Genomic DNA, 20,282 nt, shown 5'->3' on the forward strand with positions numbered 1-20,282 from the left:
TTGTGATTTGTACAAGAAGTTACAAATCACAGATTGGGGAAACATAGAAAATGATGATGAGTTGTGCCACAGATCAATAAAAGCCCTTTATTGGGTAATCGGACATACGCAAGCGCGCTTGGAAGGGAACTGAAAATCGGTTAAAGCGGCTGTCACAGGTCCTCCGCAGCTGGGAACGCTGCAGCAGACACACTTTAGGTGTGCCATCATGACACCCTCTGGCATGCGTGGCCATATCTTGGCCCTTTCCACAGGCACATTTTCTTTGTGACATGCGGTCGACGGGCGCGCACCCCACAACGCGCCCTATGAATAAGAGCATGCTTGTGGTACACAAAAGGGCCCGGCTGCTCCCTGAGAAGGGGGAAGGGCAGAGCATTCCTCGGCTGACCTACTGTTGGCAGCCGATATAAAACAATGACCGACTCGTGCGAGTGCGGATCTCCTCCGGCTGCAGCTGAGCAATTAGAAAATGAATGATGAAAACAAAAGAAGAGACAACACGCTGGCGCTTGGCCTTTTTTTATTTATTTATTTATTTATTTTTTTGTGTATATTGTGCGTTGTTTTTTGCTCTGTGTTGGTTTGATTGGAGCCGTGCATGCGCAGGTGAATCTGGGGCAGGACGGTTAGCTCCGTGGCTGTGGGTGGATGCATGCTGGATGGGTGCTGCAGGAGTCTGATGTTGGCTGGAATCCAGCAACGTCTAATTTGGATAAAGCCGCACGTTTGTCATTAGGAGCCTAACTTAGCGCTCAAAGTGCCTTGTAAGGCTGCTGGAACACCAAATCTGTAGAGGGGAATCTTTAATTCCCACTGTGCAGGGTGTCATTTCTTTCCTTCTTCACACCCTCCGGCTAAAAAAAGAAACACACAAATGATTTGACTCTCTAAAACAGTAAACAACAGTTTTTTCCCCCCTTCTTTTTCTCTCCAAAGTGGCTCTTAAATCTCAGATCCACACTTGGCTGTGGTGAAGTATGGGGCGAGGCGGGGGGCGGGGGGGGGACAAACGTCTGCAGCCACGTGTAGCTTTTTTGCCAAAAGAGTCGGTGACGAAGATTAAAGGAGTGCGTTTTCTTCTTCTGCCGCTGTTGATGTGGTTCATTTAAAAGCAATGTGGGCAGATAAGGCAGCTGCAGGCTGCGACATGTTTACCATTGTCTTCCCTGTCATCCTTCCCATCTTGAGAGATGTGCATCTCGCGCAGGACAGCAAAAGAAAGCTGCACAGCCGTGTCTCAGATGAATGTATTTCCCTTTTCCATACTATTTATGTTACCCACTTTATCATGAGGTGGTTTTTTTTTTTTTCTTCTCCTTCTTCCTAATCATGATGCTGCTGCGCCGCCCAACTTTGTTAATGGCCGGACCTGAGTCATTCCAGGGGAAGGACTCTTCCATCAGGAATGCTGGAAAAGCTTTATTCCGCGTTCTCAGACAGTCAGGGGGTGGGGAGCCTGGATCAAACTGGGAGGAGAAAGAGGGGAGGAGGAGGAGGCGGAGGCGGAGAGGGAGGAGGGAGGAGGGAGGAGGGATAGATTGGGAATAGTCTTTGTCCTCAGTTCGCCACAACTGGAGAGGGGCTCCTGGCAGCGAGGAGACTGGATGGCTTGAAACCCGAGAGACTTTTTTTTCTTTCTTTCTTCGCCTCCAAAGAAGAAGAAGAAGAAGAAGAAGAAGAAGAAAAGCGAGCAACCCAGACGGAAAGTTTGAGGCGACTGCGCAGGACCTGAGTTTAAAGGAAAGAAAGACGAGAAGAAAAACAGGCGGGCGAAAGAAGGTAAAGAGGCGCGCGCGCGTAGACACACACACACACACACACACACACACACACACACACCGCAGCGATGCAGCATCACGGCGGCGCAGACGTGCTGTCTGTCTGTTTTTTTTTTTTTTTTTTTTTACGCATTTGCTGATGAAGAATTCGTTTAAATCACGTCCGGAACCGTTTCCCCCGGACGAAGGGCGACTCTGGGTTCTTTTTTCCCCCTTTTTTTTCTTTTTATCCCTCCTCTCCTTCACGGTTGTCGAGAAATGTCGGCATCTCCCTCCCTCCCTCCTCCCTCTGTCGAGCCGAGCCGAGCCGAGCCGAGCCAGACTGTGAACGGCGAACTGAAGTTCCCGGCCGGTCGGGGCAGACCGGGGCGCTGATTGAATTCACACCGAATTATTGGGCAAATTGGTCGCATTTGGTCTAATGTGTGGTTTGCTGCCGCCAATTTGTCCCCCGGGCCCTGGCCAGCCAGTGTCCCCCCGGTAATTGTCCCGGCATGCGGATTTAATCTGGAATCCCGACCCGCGCCGCCTGCCTCAATCAGCGGAGGGTGTTTCTCCTTCTTTTCACCTCCAGATTTGTGGCTGTCGGGAGGTGAAGAAGCTGCGTTCACGCCACATGTTCTTCCAAACTGACTATATTTTTATTTTATTGTATTGTTTTTGCTCATTAGCCGCCGCAATCAAAGCAGCAGCGCAAAGGCTGTGGGAGCGCGTGGCGCAAACGCCGTGACGTGTATATATATCTATATCCTCCCACGCGGAGGATATTTATATTTATATATAAATATTTTCTTTGGTGGCACATGACTAGCTGTTCACTTAACAGCACCGCGTTAGGGTGATTTGAAATGAAACCACGGGTGATTCCATTCAGTTTGACCGCACCGCGTTTTATTTGTGTTTTGGCTCCCAACAGTTTTTTTTTTTTTTTTTTTTTTTTTTAAGTTGCATATCCGGTTTGGAGTATTGCGACAGGGATGGGCTCTGATGGCTGAGGTCCCAAACACCTGGGGAAAGGCTTTTCTTTCCGTGGCTGTTTGAGGTTATTTTCAGACTCTGGTTTCTCTGGCCTCAGAAATGGGAGCTGTGGGACAAAGCTGGAGGAACCCATAAGTATCATCCCAGATGTGAGAACCACAAGTCTGCCCAGCCAACACTGACTCTTGTGTGTTGAAACCTTCTCTGCTGCTAGCTTGGAAACGAATTCATGGTTTCCTCCCAGAAAAAGCCACACGGTCAGTTTTTTTTGTTTTTTTTTACCCAGTACGATGGCGACTCTGTTACGGTTGTGGGTTCTATTGCTTCATGTTGTAACATTACTCAGTGTTCACTCACTGTAGTTTGTCAGAGTTAAAGTGAGTGTAGCTCTGGCTAGTTTGGCTTTAATGCAACGTTGACTCAAGGGTTTTGAGTTAAATCAGCCCGCAAACATTTTTTTCACACTTTCGGGCGACATCGCACAAGCCGCGTCTTTTTGTTTCTTTTTTGCTCGTAATATTGAGTGCTTCTCCCACGAGAAGCTTCCTTTGTTGTTGACATAGGGTGGAGTTTTTCTGTTTCTGAGGCGAAACTCCAGATCAGCTGTGTTGTGTTGGGAAAAGTCACCGGCATCCTTCAACAAAGTGGCGCAAAACAAACGGAGAGTTTAACCCTTTTTAAAAAAAACAGTCACTCTGCTTCCCTTTGGGCTCCAGTGAGCCATTGGTCCGGCAACCTGTGTTTAAGATTTTAATCCAAGGATTGACCACTTGGCCTGGGCGGGTGGGGTGAGTGGGTGGGTCATTTGACACCGGCCTGTTGGAATGGATGTGATGACCAGCTTTACTTGAGGAACTGCGTGTTTATTGGGTTTCGCGTGGTGTAGTGTTGCGTTGTTTAGGCTTAACTAGAGCACACTGTTGTGATGGAGCAACTGTTCTTCGCTTTAAAACCAACAAAACCAGTCTCCAAAGCGTGAAAGCAGCCGGAGTCTTGTCGTATTTGCCTTTCCAATCTTTTCATTTCATTTAACCGAGCAAAAGGAATGCAAACACCGGGTCACTCGGCTAATAAAACACCAATGACTCACAATCAACACCTACTAAATTCCTTGTATTGTCAATGTAGGTTGATGAAGCTTTTCAAAAACACGGTTTCTCACCTGGCCAAAGGTTACCCATTTCTATCGGAATGTCTTGGTAGCCGAACTTCCTCCTATTAGAAACTCAAGTTTGTCTTGTTTGCATTCTTCGTGCTTGATGAAGAAGTAATTCCCCATCCCTTTCTCCTGACAGCTCTCGCAGGAAGTAACGTTCCAACCGGAATACTAATATTCCCTCGTGACATTGGTCTATAAAGAAGGCTTGCGCTGTATAGTGTAAGAGGTTCCGTAGGATTGATTCAGAAAGTGTGGATCAACCGACGGCTCTGAAAAAAAGAAGTTCTGGTGGGCCAGCGTGTTGAAGATCTGAAATGGGAGTGCAAGTCACACTGGGTAGGGAATGTTGCTGCTGCTGCTGCTGCTGCTGCTGCTGCTGCACACATACACTCTGTGAATACAGGTTGCTTCATTGTGTGGACAGCGCTCTGTCCTGTGTCCCGGAGGGCTTCTTCCACTCTGACGGAGCTTCGGAGCTGCGGAAGAGCAAAAAATGGGAGTAGACTGAGAAGAGTGAACCGTGTTGTGTCCGTGTTCCAGTTGTTGACATACTGTGACATAAAAAAAAAAACAATCTTGACAGAGTGACTAAGAAAATAAAGCTGCGGAAGAGTGACGCGGAGTTCACTCCAAAGAGTGAACCTGTGATTCAGTTGCCTGCTGCTGGAGAAACGGTCTGCCCTTGATTTGTTGGTGCTGCCTCCACAACCTTCCGACTCTGCAGAGTGAGAGAGCGCGAGGTGAATTTGAACACCGGCTCAGCCGCATGTCTCCAGCCTGCACTGCACTGCACTGCTCTGACCATCGGCTGAGTCATGAGTCGATGCTTGAGCTAGTCAACAGGCACCATTGGCTGCTGCACGTTGCTGTACTCACAAATTTCTCCCATTCCACAATATCCGTTTCCTTTATTGATGATTGTGTGCAGACATAGTAACGAGTAAATAAAACTTTTCCTCATGATTGCAACGTTTTTCAATACCCAATGAGAAGTCAGAAGTTTATTTATTTATTTATTTACTTACTGCATTTGAACAGGCACCCCTATACCTGCACATTAATTAGGAAAGAAATCAAAGTTAACTTGTTGGGAATTCTTGAATGTGCGACGTGTAATTCAGTCTTGCATAATTCACTGGTGCAACCTGCGTGCTCCCGGTTGGACCAGGAGTTTATAAAACAGAATTAGCATGCTGAAGTTTGTAATGAAGTTGCTCCCACAGGGTGTGAAACCGCAGGAGTTTGTGGCCTCATTAAAGTTCTCGCCATCCGCTCGTTGCCATTCCAACAACTTTAAAGTGGCGAGAGTTCCACGGAAGCATTGCCGTGCTGAAATGTTTGAGATATTCAATAGACTGGCAGACAGCAAGTGCGATAAATGGCCTGCATAGTTTCCCGTTGGCTTCAAACACGACAGGAAGTGACATAATGGTGTGTTGCGGTTGCGGGGATTCATGACTGCATTTGTTCAATAGTTTTGAGTCGTGACGCTGAGCCTGAACTTGCTTGAAAAAAACAACAACACCTCGTTATAAGAGCAAGTGACTTTGACGAAGAGTGATGCAATACCACCACCTTGTGGCTATTTTGTGAGTGGTCTCAGTGTGGAAAGATGACTCGTTTTGTTTTGGATGAGTACTGGAAAATGCTTTTCTAAATTGTGTGAAATTACCAGAAAATTGTTTTGTTTTTGTTTTTTGTTTTTTTACTAAAACAGAACAGTTTTTCATTGGAATAATTTTGTAGGATAGAAGAATAAAAGTTTCAATGAAACAAAAGCGTGCCAGTAAGAAATGCCGGCTGGTTTGTCGTCGTCTGGATGTAAAAACCCTCTTCTTCGTTCTTTCCCAGATCTGAGACGTCTCCCGTGCCGGAGTCAAGATGAGCTGGAGCTTCCTCACGCGCCTCTTGGACGAGATCTCCAACCACTCCACCTTCGTGGGCAAAATCTGGCTCACCCTCCTCATCGTCTTCCGCATCGTGCTGACGGCCGTCGGCGGCGAGTCCATCTACTACGATGAACAGAGCAAGTTTGTGTGCAACACGCAGCAGCCCGGTTGCGAGAACGTGTGCTACGACGCCTTTGCGCCGCTCTCGCACATCCGCTTCTGGGTCTTCCAGGTGATCATGATCACCACGCCCACCATCATGTACCTGGGCTTCGCCATGCACAAGATCGCCCGCATGGACGACAGCGACTATCGGCCGGCCCCCCGCAAGCGCATGCCCATCGTGAGCCGCGGCGCCAACCGTGACTACGAGGAGGCGGAGGACAACGGCGAGGAGGACCCCATGATCCTGGAGGAGATCGAGCCGGAGAAGGACAAGGAGGCGGCGGCGCCGCAGAAGCCCAGCAAGAAGCACGACGGGCGGCGCCGCATCAAGCGCGACGGCCTGATGAAGGTCTACGTCTTCCAGCTGCTGTCGCGCGCCATCTTCGAGGCCTCCTTCCTGTTCGGCCAGTACATCCTGTACGGCCTGGAGGTGGTGCCGTCGTACGTGTGCACGCGCTCGCCCTGCCCGCACACGGTGGACTGCTTTGTGTCGCGCCCCACCGAGAAGACCATCTTCCTGCTCATCATGTACGCCGTCAGCGCCCTCTGCCTGCTCTTCACCATGCTGGAGATCCTCCACCTGGGCGTCAGCGGCCTGCGCGACTGCTTCTGCGCGCCGCGGCCCCGCCGCCCCCCCACGCCCTCGCCGGCCTCGTCGCGCCACCCGGCGCTGGCCAGCCAGAGGTCGTCCATCTGCCGCCAGCCCTCGGCGCCGCCGGGCTACCACACGGCCCTCAAGAAGGACCCGTCGTCGGGCAAGTTGGGCTTCAGGGACAACCTGGGCGACTCGGGCCGCGAGTCGTTCGGCGACGAGGCGTCGTCCCGCGAGCTGGAGCGGCTGCGGCGGCACCTGAAGCTGGCGCAGCAGCACCTGGACCTGGCCTACCAGAACGAGGAGAGCAGCCCGTCGCGCAGCAGCAGCCCCGAGTCCAACGGCACAGCGGTGGAGCAGAACCGGCTGAACTTTGCCCAGGAGAAGCAGAGCAGCACCTGCGACAAAGGTGAGCGTTCCTTCCTTCCCTCTGCTCGGCGCTGCGGTGCTGAAGCAGAGTCCACGAGCAAGGAGGCAGCATAGCAAACACCAATCTTGTCGGCACATTATGGAAGACCTCAGTTTTGAAATGTGAAACATTCGCCTCACAGTTGAAAATAATTTCTGTGAAAGAAACTCAACTCCAATGTTCTCACTGTCTGAAACGTTATGTAGTTTTTTTTTTTACATTGACTCAATTGGAGTAATAGGAGACTTAATATTCACTTAATATTTGTGTGTGCTACCTCATGCTAATGGACATTGAAGAAAGGGGAGACTTCAGTTCAAAGGTTAAGTGTGAAATATTTGGAGATTGTGGAAGAAGAAACAGTGACATCAAGTGGTTACATTTTAGATTGCAGCGTCTTTCACTCCCCCCCTCCCTCCCCCCCATTTTGCCAGTGAGCTACGGTGGTTCTGAGAGGGGGGGGGGACTACCCACTAGAACTTTTATTGTACTGCACTCATACGTATTTATGGGGAATATATTGCGTATTTACCCATATAGAAATCATGAACCAAGCCAAATATTATTGACTGGACCTCTTGCCTTGATTTCAACTGACCGGCGACGTGCGTCCACTTGTGCCTCTGCAGGTCTTCGTGCTTGAGCGTCCGGCTCGACCAAACCTCCGTCACGATCAACCAGAGGACAAAAGGGAATCAAAGGGTGTGCGTGTGTGTGTGTGTGTGTGTGCGTGCGTGTGTGTGTGCGCGTGCGTGTGTGTGTCCATGACAAGTCAGCCCAAGCCTTCCAGTGTTGAACCAACGAGGAGAGCAGTGGTCTCACTGCAGCCATACTTGAGACCTGAAGATCCAAAAGTGCTCAGAAAACCACCGTCAGCGAGATCGGCCAGCATGTGCGTCTCCCTCAGGGCAGCTACTTCTTTTTTGTCTGACATATATATAAATCTATTTTATTACAAGACTTTGAGCGTATCAGTCTTTTTCTAAGTGTTTGTTCCCTGTTTGACAAGAATGCATCTCAAGTTTGCCTTAACAACCTGAACTGGAATCGCCAGCGGCGGCGGCGGCGGCTGCGTTTTTCTTTTTTTTTTCTGTGTCGCTGATGAATTGAAATAATGATGAAGGTGGTGAAACTGTAAGAACCTTTGGAAGAAAAGAAAACTCAGAGCCAGGGCTTGTTTGCACAAGCAAAAGGCACCACAAGTCAAAGCAAGGTACTGGAGTTATTGTCGTGCAGATGAAGCCGTTTCTTTTGATGTCTTAGTTTGTGTAGATTTTTTTTTTTCCTACTTTATTTTTTTTACATTTTTTTTACTAAGCATGTTGGCACCACGACAGTCAACATTTCCAAGCCGGGAGCCTTGTTGGTAACTGGAACACACTTGGGGTGCCTTTTTTTCCAAAGGAATAAACAAACCTGGGTAATGCTTGAATGAAAAAAGAAAACATGTAACTCTGATATTGTATTGTACTTTTTTTTTCTACGTGTATTTGATACTGTTCCTTTAGTTTATTTTTGTATTAGTTTGAAGTATTGTGGTATTGAAGAGGCTCCCACTGTGGCTTGTTTTTTTTTTTTGGATTTGACAGAACCGCATTCACTGCTGTCTCCCCCCCCCCCCCCCCCGAAGCCCAAATCCAGTCGTCGGACCTTCGTCTTCTCTCGAAGGGGTTCTGTTTAGTTGGAGTTCGGCGCTACTTCTTGGGGGATTATAATCCTTGCGCTCTGGTCACGACTACATCCAGTGTCTGACCTGGAAACATTCCCATTGTTTGCTGCCAGAAGTTGGTTTTTTTTTTGTCGTCGTTGTGATTATCATTCAAAAGATCAAAGTGTTCAGTTTGTTGTGGGTTTTTGATCTTGGGAGTGATTTAATCACTGCTGCAGAGTTTGTAAACCTTGTAAGGAATTCAATGTGAACTCAATGCCTTGAATGCGCTTCGACCAAGATGCCATCTTTTTGTATTTTTGAATCATACCCACAGTGCCATTAATGCGTTAATGCCAGCTCAAATGTTTTTTGTCATCCAGCTATTTTCAACCAATGCTTTTTGTACTTTTTATACTTTTTGTATTGATAGTACTTTGTGCTTAGTTTTTAAAATAAAAAAAATTGAACAAACACGTTTTTGGAGTTTGAATGGATGTGTAACTGTGGAGTGAGGAAGTTGTTTGAAATTTTATAGGTAAATGTAATCCTGCTGTCTGGCAGTTGGTTTTAATTGGTCAATTTCTGTCATAATTAAGTGGTGTATTTTTTAGTTTTTTGTAATGATGGCATGACACTGTAGCACCTCCTGCCATCCTGTCTCCATGGATGTAGGATTTCACTTACACACAACGTCTCATTGCAAGATTCAAACGGTGAACAACAACAACTTGGACGATGGTGCCAGTGAGACGAGCAACACTTTTTATTGGTTCGTTGGATAAATGATCGGGGAATTACACGTTAAGCACAATATTTCATTTTTGACACTTTTCCCTGTGTAGGGGATAAAATAAATATCAATACATGTCGATCTGATACTTGCAGATTTCCATTTAGTTTCATTTTCATGGTCAAAGATTCGGCATCCTTTCTTATCCGTCAAATTGTCTCCAAAGCCTGAGAGAATCTGTGCTAATTCTGTGTTGAGCTTCACGTCCAAAGAAGTAGAAGCACTGCCAGAAGGAGCAGCTGCAGCTGCACTGTCACACCTGAGGAAAAAAAAAAAACATTAGGTTCTAACATGGTTAGAATTGTGCTTTAACTGTAAATCTAACCAATGGTTGCTGTGACGTCCCGAACATTGGCATGAAAAGCCTCAGTTGCTGCCGCCGGAGGAGGCGAATGGTTGAAGTGCTCCATTGTGGTTTGTGATCCAGCCACCAAAACAAGCAGTCTTACCTGAGAGGCTCGCCAGGCCGGCGTTTGGAGTGGTCAGAGTTGTCGTAGGAGTCGTAGGACTCGCAGGAGTCGCAGGTGTATTCGCAGTCGTGCTTGCATCTTGGGCAAAAAAGACACAAAGATTAATTTAAATTTCAGATGTTTCTAATTTTGAGCGTGAATCCAGATCACATTTACTGAAATGTCAGTTTTAAAATCCTTTGTTTTCAGCAAAGGGGGCAGTGCAAGGTGGTTCAAGCAGTGCTAAAATGATTGGAGGAAAGAGCTATCTGCAGATGGTGGGTCAGATTAAGAGCCTTTTTTTTTTTTTTTTTTACCTGGGGTGTTCCCAGGCTTTGTGGTTGGAGCAGTTGGTTTAGTTGTACCTGAACAATAAACAAAAAAATGTTGAAATTAAAAGGGTAGTTGACAAGGCAAGGGTAATATTTCCCCTTAATAGAGATGCACAAAACATACTAATACATACTAGAGAAAAGGGCAGCAAACCAGAAAAGGGATGAAAGCAGGTGACGCTCATGTGAGGTTCATACTGTTTTCAACTGAATAAATGTTTGACTTGGCAATTATTTAAATTTCAGGGGTTTCTGATATCAAGTGTGAATCTGGATAATGTTTGCTGATGACGTCCTCAATGTCAGTTGTGGCAAAAGGCTGCGTGAGTTGTTCCAGACCACACTAAGATGACTGGAGAAAATAGTCATACAAGATTAGCGGGTCAGGAGCTTTTTACCTGAAGTGCTCACAGGCCTTGTGGTTGGAGCGGTTGGCTTGGTCGTGCCTGAAAAATAAAAAGATAAAGAAAAACATGTTCAAATGAAAAGGATTGTTAACAAGGCAAGGGAGCAGGTTATCCTTAGGTCCAATTCATCTTGTCTACAACTGAATAAATGCTTGATTTCACACAAGACAGTCGAGTGGAGCTCAATGCTTGACCACGAGGCAATAAAGAACTCCCTGAATCGGAGAGACTTCCTGGTCAACTTACTCTCAGAATCAGGGTTCAGGCACTCGTGAGGACCTGAGGCGGGGTCGGGGAATCCGTTACAGTTGATGATGGTGGAATACGTGGACACGGAAGCCTTGGGTACTCGAGTGAGATTGGGATCGGAGTGATTGACGTAGAAAAGGCCAAATCTCTCAGAAAAGCCGGTGGCCCACTCGAGGTTGTCCATCAGGGACCAGGCTGTGTAACCCCGGACATCCACACCATCCAGCAGGTAAGCTGGGGGGGAGGGAAGACGTCATTGAAGGAGGGCTAAAGCACATGTGCATACATTCTTTTGGTTGTGTTTAAGCTAGCACAGCATGTTTTAAACATAAACTTTGAGAGGTGGCTTAAAACGGCAGCCAGTTTACAACAGATACAGGTGAGATGTTTGCTTTGATACCTTTCAACACCTGGTTGAGGTATTTTTCGTAGTAGTAACTCCTCTGACTGTCGTTCAGGTCGACTTGTCCCCGCTCTGATACTCCGTTTTCCGTGATGATGATGGGAGGATTTCCGTACTCCTCTTTAATGAAATTCAAAATTTTTCTGAATCCGAAGGGGGAAATCTTTAGCCAGCCCGACCCGGTATCCAGCCAGGTTCGATCAACCACGGTACCTGCACTCCTGAGGGGATTGGTCAGGTCGATCAGATCAACAAGAAAACGTATGTATAAGGCACAAAGTCAAACAGAATGGCAACCTAGTATCATAACACGGTGCCATTGTGTTGGTCTTCCTATAAGCTGCACTTCCTTACCTATCTGCATCATAATGCTGAAGCCCTTTGTAGTCCACAGGAAATGCAAGGACAGTGGTGTAATGGTTAAATCCAAAATAATCATAGGTACCGTTGATCCTCTTTACTTCCTCCGGAGTGAACTCTGGCAGCCTGCAGAGATTTATTTTTTATTTGTTTTATTATTAAACCATGAATGTAGCTGAGAAATGTATTACACTATGTTTTGAATGTTTTTTTTTTCTTCTAAATCTTCTTTTTAGGTTGTTTATTTAATTACCGAGACTTTTCCAGACCAGCGGCTAAGCTTCGTTCGCGAATTATTGTCTTCATTGTGTCGCTGTAGTCCCCATTAAATACAGGATGAGCAAACCAGCCAATGTAGAACTAACAAAAAGAAAAAAACAAAATTAGACTACAATTTCAAGAAAGATCACACAAGGAACAGAGGAGGCAAAAGAAATGTCTTTTTTTTTTTTTTTGCTACCTGCACTACGCGTCTGGCAGCGTCAATGTCCTCCTGCTTGTAGGGATTCCTGGGTTCCGACCAGTCTGAATTAATGGTGATGGAGATCATTCCTTTCTGCTCCGCCCGGTACTTGTCATTGTACAAATGCCAGGCTTCAGCGTGAGCTTTCAGAAGGTTGTGACCCACAATGTATGGCAAGGTGCCTGGACGGAAGCTGATACCTTCAGACAAACAGAGGCGTTAAAATATTTTTGGCTTAGGTGGCACTGGGATTTTGTTCACTGTGATATGGACACAGTTGTGTAGAAAACAGAAAACAAACAACCAAGATGAGACATTTTAAGATGAAACCTAAAGAAGTCCAGACCAAAATCACTTACATAAGTGCGTGATTTAGATAGTATTAAAAATAATCAAATAATTATTTGATTGAATATAGACATACAGTAAGATATACAGACAGTGATATACTTATTCAATGGAATGTGAACTTTTAACTAGTTTTGAAAAAAACAAGACATACCAGGAGCAGCTGCTCCATAGCCATGGCCAACATTGGCAATATTGTATGGCTCGTTTATGGTAATCCAGTATTTCACTTTTTGGCCCAGACGCTCAAACATAAGGTCAGCATAATCTTTGAATTTCTCAATGATAGTGTCATTCTCCCAGCCTTTAATATCCTGCAGAGCTTGTGGAAGGTCCCAATGGTACAGAGTGACCTGAGATTAAAAAAACAACAAGAAAAAATACTTAAATGTCACATGCTTTCAATTTTCAGTAGTGTTTAGTGCCATGAGATCAGGCTAGAATGACACATACGTGAGGTTGGATGTTTGCAGCCAGCAGTGCATCCACAAGTCTATGGTAATAGTTAAGTCCCGCCTCGTTTATGTGTCCTCTGGTGCCGTCTGGAAGTACCCGGGGCCAGGATATGGAGAAGCGATAATGAGTCACTTTGAGTTGCTTTAAAATGGCAACATCCTCTGCAACTTTATGGTAACTGTCACAGGCAACGTCCCCGTTGTCGTCACTGAACACTCGCAAGGGAGTGTGAGCAAATGTGTCCCAGATGCTAAGACCTTTTCCGTCTGCCCTCCATCCTCCTTCAATCTAGAAAACAACCGGTGTAAAATGTTGGTGTAAACAGAAATAAAAATACATGTGACAGGATTCAAATTTGGCTCAATCACAATAGCTGATTCTAGGCAAGCACCTGGTATGCTGCAGTTGCTGTACTCCAAATAAAGTCCTTTCGAAAACGTCCATAGAACGGTTTCTCATCTTCTGGCATAGGGAAACCATTGTTTTTCATGACTTGGTAGTAGTAATGAGCGGAGTACTTTGGTGTTCGTGGTCGGCTTGGGTTGTTGAAATCTACATGGTGTAGTCCAAATCCAACTTGGTACCCATGAAGCCACTCAAATGAATCCATGAGGGATGTTGCCATGTACCCTTTCACCTTCACACCATCCAAATCATGTGCTATTCAAATGAAATACAAGGAAAAAGACATCAAAACGTAAAATGTAAACAGTCACAAAAATCACTGCAATTACTCTGATGGAATCGATTTTTTTTTTTTGCTTTACCTTTTAAGGCCTCATCTATGTAGGTCTTGTAAAAGAATACCCTGGTAGAGTCATCCCATGTCGTTTTGCTGTCTGTAGCCACTCCATTCTCAGTAATGTAAATTTCTGGATTGCCGTACTCCTCTTTGATCCAGTTGAGAAGTCTTCTCAAACCCCACGCAGCAGCTCTCTGGCCGTCGATAGCAGTAGCTGGTGAATCACCTTCCTCATCCTCTGACAGGTCCTTGTCAGATTCATAAGATGTAGGCTTAAGCCTCAATGTGGCATGGCTTGCAATCTTAGTAGTGTAATGATTTACACAGAACATGTCAGCTGTTCCTCTGATGAAGCTCTTTTCTTCTTCGGTGAAAGAAGGAAGTCGTGACTCTGAAAGACGTTGAATCTCGCTTTTGTTGCCCACTTGCCACTTCATTGCATCAGGATAGTCTCCATTCTTGAAGATGGGGTGTGCGAACCAACCAAGTTGGAACTGCAGAGCGCGGTCAGCAGCCCTCACTTCACGAATAACTTTATGATCTTTGGGTTCAAACCAGTCAGCATTGAGGGCAATGGATATCAGGCCACCTTGAGATTTGCGGTAGTTATCGTCATAGGTGTGGTAAGCCTTTGCGTGCGCTTTGATGAGGTTGTGTGCAACTATGTATGGAGCAGTGCCTGGATTCTTCACCTTTGGTGGGAAACTTCCAAGTCCATACCCTGACCATGCAATTGTCTGAGGCTGGTGAAAGGTTATCCAGAATTTGACTCGGTCACCAAAGGTGGCAAAACAAAAGTCACAAAAGTCATTGAAAATGTCAATCATGCCTTCGCTTTCCCAGCCACCAATATCTTGCAAAGCTTGTGGAAGGTCCCAGTGGTAGAGTGTCACTATAGCACTGATGTTATATCTCTGAAGCCCATCAATAAGCTTGTTGTAATAGTCAACACCTTTTTGATTCAGGGAGCTGCGCCTGCCATCAGGAAAGATCCTTGACCAGGACAGAGAGAATCGATACGATTTTGACCCCAGAGCTCGAAGCATGTAGAGGTCTTCTTCAAGTCGATGATAACTGTCACAGGCCACATTTCCATTGGCATTATCAACTACATTGCCAGGTTTGTGGGTGAATGTGTCCCAGGTGCTGGGCCCTTTCCCATCAGCATTCCAGCCACCCTCAATCTGATATGCTGAAGAGGATACACCCCAAGTGAATCCTTGTGGGAAAGTGCCGTAGTGGTAGATATGACGCTGGAAATAAGACTGTGGTGAAAACTTCTCCCAGACAACTTTTGATTTGGATGGTACTTCTGAGGGTGGAAGAGGAGCTGAGCGAGGAGTAATTCGCATCTTAGGTCCACTAAAGACAACACGTTCATCTGGCTTAAACCCATGTTGCTTGATGATGTGGGAAAAGTAATATGCAGATTGCTTTGGGGTTCTTGGTCTGTCGGGATCTTGAAAGTTGACAAGGTGGAGACCGAAACTTTGACTATAACCTTGTTTCCCCTCAAAGCCATCCATGAGTGACTGCACTGTAAAGCGCTGCACGTTCACGCCATCTTTAATTGCTACAAATTGGAAAGACATAATAAAACATAGTCAATAGCATATTTGAAAAAACATAAATACATGGCTTTTTATTTAAGAAATTGGCAGGACAAACCTTTCAGCCCTTCGTTGATGTAGCTTTTCAGGTACTCTACTCGCTGAGGGTCATTTGTATCCCTGTTACTCTGAGTTGGCATGCCATTTCCAGTTATGTAGACAGGCACTTTGGTAGTTTTCAAGTATTCTGTGGAGATGTAGTTGAGCAGCCTTCGGAGACCCCACGGTACAGAGGCGATCCATTTAGAGTCTGTCGAAGGCCATGATGGATCAAACTCTGCCTGAAGGTTTCCCACCCCCTTGGGACCAGGGGTGCAGCCGCCAACATGGTTGCTGACCAAACGAGAGGTATAGTGGTTGAGTCCAAAAAAGTCTGCTGTTCCACGGATTCTCTGACTTTCAGCAGAAGTGAAAACAGGAAGTCTGGCGGGCTCAGAATCAGGGCACTCTTCTCTTTTCTGTTCTATTTGATTCTTCAGTGTTGCTGGATAATCTCCATCTACAAATATCGGATGCGCAAAGCAGCCCAGCATAAACTGCAGATAGCGATCTGCAGCTGCTACGTCCTCTGGTTTTGAAGAGTTCTTAGGTTCAGCCCAGTCAGAGTTCAGTGCAATGCCTACTTTGCCCTCTTGTGTTTTCCTGTGCTTGTCATTGTAGACATGCCATGCCTCAGCATGGGATTTGAGCATGTTGTGCGTCACCTATAGATTTATAAAAGAAAGTGATACATGAGTTCAACTTACAATATTCCAAGGAAACTTGTATCTTTTTACAATGTGAGCAGGGAAATTCTCTCACCTGATAGGAGGCAACCACATAGTCTTTTACTCCAGGTGCATGCTCACCAGTGCCATAGCCAGCATGACTCACCACCCACGGGCTACTGAATGTGTTCCAGGTCTTGACCCTGTCTCCAAACGTGGAGAAGCAGAAATCTGCGTATTGTTTGAAGGCTTCAACGATGGACGGATTGGTCCATCCACCGATGTCCTGGAGTGCCTGAGGTAGATCCCAGTGGTAGAGAGTGACAACAGGCTGTATGCCAGAATCTATCAGGGTATTGATCAACTTGTTATAGTAGAGAACTCCTTTCTCTGACTTGCTGTCAGGCTGCCCTGATGGGAATATGCGAGCCCAGGAGATGGAGAACTGATATGTGTTGACATGCAGACCTCGCAGCAGATAGACATCATAGTCCACTTTGTTGTAACTGTCACACGCCAAGTCAGCTGTCCCATTGTCAATAGCCTTATTTTCATGACTGAATCGGTCCCAGATGGTCTCTCCCTTGCCACCTTCTAACCAGCCGCCTTCAACCTTGAAGGACTCGCTCGAGGTGGCCCACTGAAAGTTGGCGGGAAAGGACTCGTTCAGAAAGGCATCACGCTCTGATGTTGTCTGGGATGCAAAGGTGTCCAAAATGGCCTGATAGCTGTTTTCATCCACTGCACTTTCAGTGTATTCTGAAATTTCATCCCTGTGAGGAATATTAAACCAAGACGTAAACACACAAAATCCACTACTTCCACCGCTCTCACTCCGAAATTAAAATGTTGATTTTCAATGGAATTCCATACCCTTGTCGGATGTTCTGTATTTCCGAAACTCCCAACATGTTGACCACGTCGGCTCCCATAATTTTGAGATCATGGTTGTTCAACGCTGTTAAAGATCAAGATTGCAAATTTTACGTCAAAAGTCCAATTTTGATGCAAAGTTAAATACAATTTATTTTAACACAAAATAATGCCTTCTTGGCTGTGTGGTGGTGCATTTATTAAAACTGTCAGCATTGTTCTATTCTTTTTAATGGCGATGTTGGCCATACATATATGTATATAGTGTTCTACGACATCATACTTGATGATAAAAAAAACAAAAACACCATATCTGGTAAATGGTGCGTACTGTCATGGAAAGTGTCTCACTTTATGAACAGTTTCATGACTGTTTGATAACAAATATAGTATTTGCTTATCACCGTACTCAAATGTGATTATTCCTCCTATAAATCATAGTGTTATGAAATAAGTTTAATCTGTGTGGTTATTTAACGCTGAGATGATTCCAAAGGAGATGATTCCAGAAAGTTACAAAACATTCATGTCATTAGAATTTAATTCCTAAATAATATTAATACAAAATGTTGCTTTTAAGTCTTTACCCTGAACGAAATTGCCAAGAAGGTGCTGACTGTCTGAGCAGCCCTTAGCAGTTATTTTGTAAAGCAGGATGGACAAATCAGGGCTGGACTGAAACACCAAGAAAAAGGTCATACAGTTACAGTGGGACAGTGATGGGAAAATATTGAATGAAAGAAATAAAGAAAACTAGCATCGTGTTTACCTGCAAGCTGCGCAGCTCCTTCTCAAAGTCTAATGCCGAGGCACAGCTGTACTGTATGTTCACTGATAAGAAATCCATCTGTTTGAAACAGGAGGACCAGCATACAAGTGTCATCTCAGTCAACTAGTAATAATAATACACAAGACTAAACTTCATTTGTGTTGCACCTTAATAATTACAACTCAAAGGTTTTTTTTAAAACACTTACATCATGCTAAAGAGAGAGAAGAACACCTCATATGACATTTGTTTAATCATAAACACTCAGCTCACTTCACTATCAATATACACACCCACATCTCATATCTCTATTGCCACTCATTACACATGCACATACTTTTTTTTTTTTTTGCTGTTTTGTGATGCTGCATGAGGGCATAAAATGTGGATAACAAGTTGCTGACACTTTGACGCTTATCAAAGTTTCAAACTTTGCTCGCAGATTATCAGAGGCTTCAGATATGGATGGTCATAAACCCTGCTGACAACACGCTGAGGAGCGTGCTGGGACAATTACGCAGAAAACCAATCACACCAACTGTACACATGAAGCGTTGCATAAATGATTTAAAATGTGACAGCTGCAACACCTGTCTTTGTTCTTAGAGCTTTGTTTTTAGAAACCCAACTCGTGAGGATAAGCAAGATATATCGAAATCAAAGTTTAAGTTTTAGCCCCAAATAATCTGTATTGATTTTATCATACAAAATTAAACTATGGCAACATTTTCTTTGAATTAGTGCATCAAATATTGCTTCAAATTGACATTCTTGTTGGAGCACATGTTTATGTTTTCAATTATTATTATTATTTTTTTTACTTTCTTTCTTTCTTTTTTTTCCCAAGGGAAGACATGCTTTAGTTTTTGATAGAATTGTTATTTTGAATAGCAAAATTATCATTTTAACTGAGATGGGGAAAAGTTTGGTGCACATTTTCTGCAACTGAGAAAACAACATGCAGCTTACTGATTCTGAAGACCTGATCTGTGCAAGAGTTGCCTCGTCATGAGTACTCAGCCCAATAGACAGCTGTCTGCCTAAGGAGGTGCAAACAGATTAGATTAGATTAGATCAAATTAGATTACCTCAGTTGTCCTTTTCAGCAAAATCGTGTACGTAAAGCCACAAGAACACAAAAATCATAATACAGTAAAGCACAACTGAGAACGCAATGAGAAACGAACATTACAGCCTTATGAGTATCCTGTTGAATTCAATTATTGCACTAGGGAGGAACATTCTCCTAAACCCTTCAGGCGAGTGGCCTGTCGCGGTGGCCACAAGTTTATACGGAGGATAGTATGGGGAGGCACAAAATATTAATTTTGAACTCTAAAATGATGTTGTTTAGACAGTTAGTTGTCAATGCAAAGTGTCATCATTTCCTTTTTCGTAATCTTATCTCTGCATTATACTTTGGTATCACGCTTAGTGTTAATGGCTTGGAGCATGCAAAGAGATTATCTACGCAAGTCCGCATGCGTGCGGTAAAATCAGCCTTTCTTACCTTCATCAGAAAAGCGTTGATGGTAAAGCTGGTAAATGTTCTTGTTGAGCCTCAGGATGTTTTGCGTTGCAAGGGCAGCATCAGCAGGTCGAACGCCATCCAAGTCGCTCAGCGTCAACCACGTCCGTGCCAGCGCTCCAAACTCTAGGAAGGCAAACTCGGCGTACTGCTGAAACAGGTCGCCCAGCTCGCGGCTCTCCCAGCCTCCGTACCTGGCTCTCAGAACATCCGGCACTTTGGATCCGTGAAGTGCGACCAGTGGCTGAAGACCCACATCCAGCAGCTGGGTCAGCAGCTGGTGGTAACACCGCACCACGGCTTCCTGAGGTTGGCTGGCGAGACCTGTTGGGAGAAGTCGGAGCCATGACAGCGGCACTTTGAAGTGTGTCACCCCTCTGCTGTGGAGGTCCTCAAAGTACTGCCTGGAGTCTGCAGGTAGGGGATGGCTGCAGTCGAAGGCGTCCCCGGCTCTCGTGGCCAATGGTCCTGCGACAAGCATGGAGAACTCATCGCCATTCGCCACCCTGCCGCCACAACCACTCAGGAAAAAGATGTAGAGAAACACAAGCCACAATGAAGGCCTCATCGTGGCGTCAACAGGACAGACTGATGATGAATACTGATAGTCGTGCTCTGTTATTTAAGGTTTGTTTGATTGTTAAACAATTAAGATCTCTATCACACTGAAGCGCTGCAGGTGCAAGTTTTACAGCCGCATTGTGATATGATAAGGAAGACTCTGTACTTGTGCTTGCCCATGTCCACTGTATTTTAATAATATATATACTGTGTTCAGTATTGAGTTGAGGTTATAGGTAGAAATCAAGCTCACTGCTAAAGAGTGCCTCTAAAAATAAGAAAAGTTTTTTTTTTTTTTTTTAAATGTGACACATTTTCATCCAAATTTTTAAGTCTAATCTTTGAGGAAAAGTAACATTAATTGTGTGCCATTCCTTTACTAGTTTACTGATTTCAAGACATAGTGAAACAGGTTAATGGCTGTATATAATAAAAAGCAAAGCTGTACAAGGTTCTTCAACTTCAAAATCTCAACAAAACAACACATTTTGTTGAGATTTTGAGACATTTTGATTTTACTATAATGTTACTGTCTGTCTTCACAGGTAATATTCCAGTAATATGACAACAAATTACCGCCCTTGGACTATGACCACATATTTAATCGTTGA

At 45.0% G+C, this 20,282-nt stretch overlaps 2 protein-coding genes across 4 annotated transcripts; one reads left to right on the forward strand and one right to left on the reverse strand.

Moving 5' to 3' along the window:
- The first annotated feature begins 1,561 nt into the window (after positions 1-1,561).
- Positions 1,562-9,097, forward strand: gjc4b (gap junction protein gamma 4b). Its single transcript, XM_076048464.1, has 3 exons — positions 1,562-1,782; positions 5,770-6,973; positions 7,603-9,097. Exons 2-3 carry the CDS (start codon positions 5,800-5,802, stop codon positions 7,614-7,616), a joined length of 1,188 nt encoding a protein of 395 aa, XP_075904579.1. The 5' UTR covers positions 1,562-1,782; positions 5,770-5,799; the 3' UTR covers positions 7,617-9,097.
- A 214-nt stretch (positions 9,098-9,311) lies between these two features.
- LOC142903040 (lactase/phlorizin hydrolase-like) lies at positions 9,312-19,723 on the reverse strand. Of its 3 annotated transcripts, XM_076048462.1 has the most exons (20): positions 19,093-19,718; positions 18,552-18,622; positions 17,583-17,660; positions 17,401-17,488; positions 16,814-16,898; positions 16,035-16,713; positions 15,292-15,937; positions 13,649-15,196; positions 13,273-13,541; positions 12,879-13,169; positions 12,580-12,778; positions 12,075-12,277; positions 11,868-11,974; positions 11,609-11,740; positions 11,252-11,475; positions 10,849-11,085; positions 10,594-10,641; positions 10,181-10,228; positions 9,864-9,962; positions 9,315-9,673 (listed from the first exon to the last, which is right to left on the reverse strand). In XM_076048462.1, exons 1-20 carry the CDS (start codon positions 19,676-19,678, stop codon positions 9,615-9,617), a joined length of 5,697 nt encoding a protein of 1,898 aa, XP_075904577.1. In that variant the 5' UTR covers positions 19,679-19,718; the 3' UTR covers positions 9,315-9,614. The 3 variants fall into 3 exon arrangements, 2 of the variants coding, with proteins under 2 accessions (XP_075904578.1, XP_075904577.1); XM_076048463.1 differs by lacking the exon at positions 10,594-10,641 and having other exon boundaries at positions 9,312-9,673; positions 19,093-19,723; XR_012929176.1 differs by lacking the exon at positions 9,315-9,673 and having other exon boundaries at positions 9,924-9,962; positions 10,567-10,641; positions 19,093-19,721.
- Between the last annotated feature and the right edge of the window lie 559 nt (positions 19,724-20,282).

The sequence above is a fragment of the Nelusetta ayraudi genome, unplaced genomic scaffold (assembly GCF_046127955.1).
Source record: "Nelusetta ayraudi isolate G7.1 ecotype Tasmania unplaced genomic scaffold, CSIRO-AGI_Nayr_v1 ptg000102l, whole genome shotgun sequence".
In the NCBI taxonomy this organism is placed as follows: domain Eukaryota; kingdom Metazoa; phylum Chordata; class Actinopteri; order Tetraodontiformes; family Monacanthidae; genus Nelusetta; species Nelusetta ayraudi.

What these genes read in the sequence shown, in the direction of transcription:
- LOC142903040 (XM_076048462.1), bottom strand. Translation starts at nt 19,678, where the DNA reads ATGAGGCCTTCATTGTGGCTTGTGTTTCTCTACATCTTTTTCCTGAGT. An exon ending in TCTTGGCAATTTCGTTCAGG is followed by an intron (nt 16,899 to 17,400) that starts GTAAAGACTTAA and finishes GATCTTTAACAG; the next exon opens with CGTTGAACAACCATGATCTC. An exon ending in CATAGATGAGGCCTTAAAAG is followed by an intron (nt 13,542 to 13,648) that starts GTAAAGCAAAAA and finishes TCATTTGAATAG; the next exon opens with CACATGATTTGGATGGTGTG.
- gjc4b (XM_076048464.1), top strand. Translation starts at nt 5,800, where the DNA reads ATGAGCTGGAGCTTCCTCACGCGCCTCTTGGACGAGATCTCCAACCAC.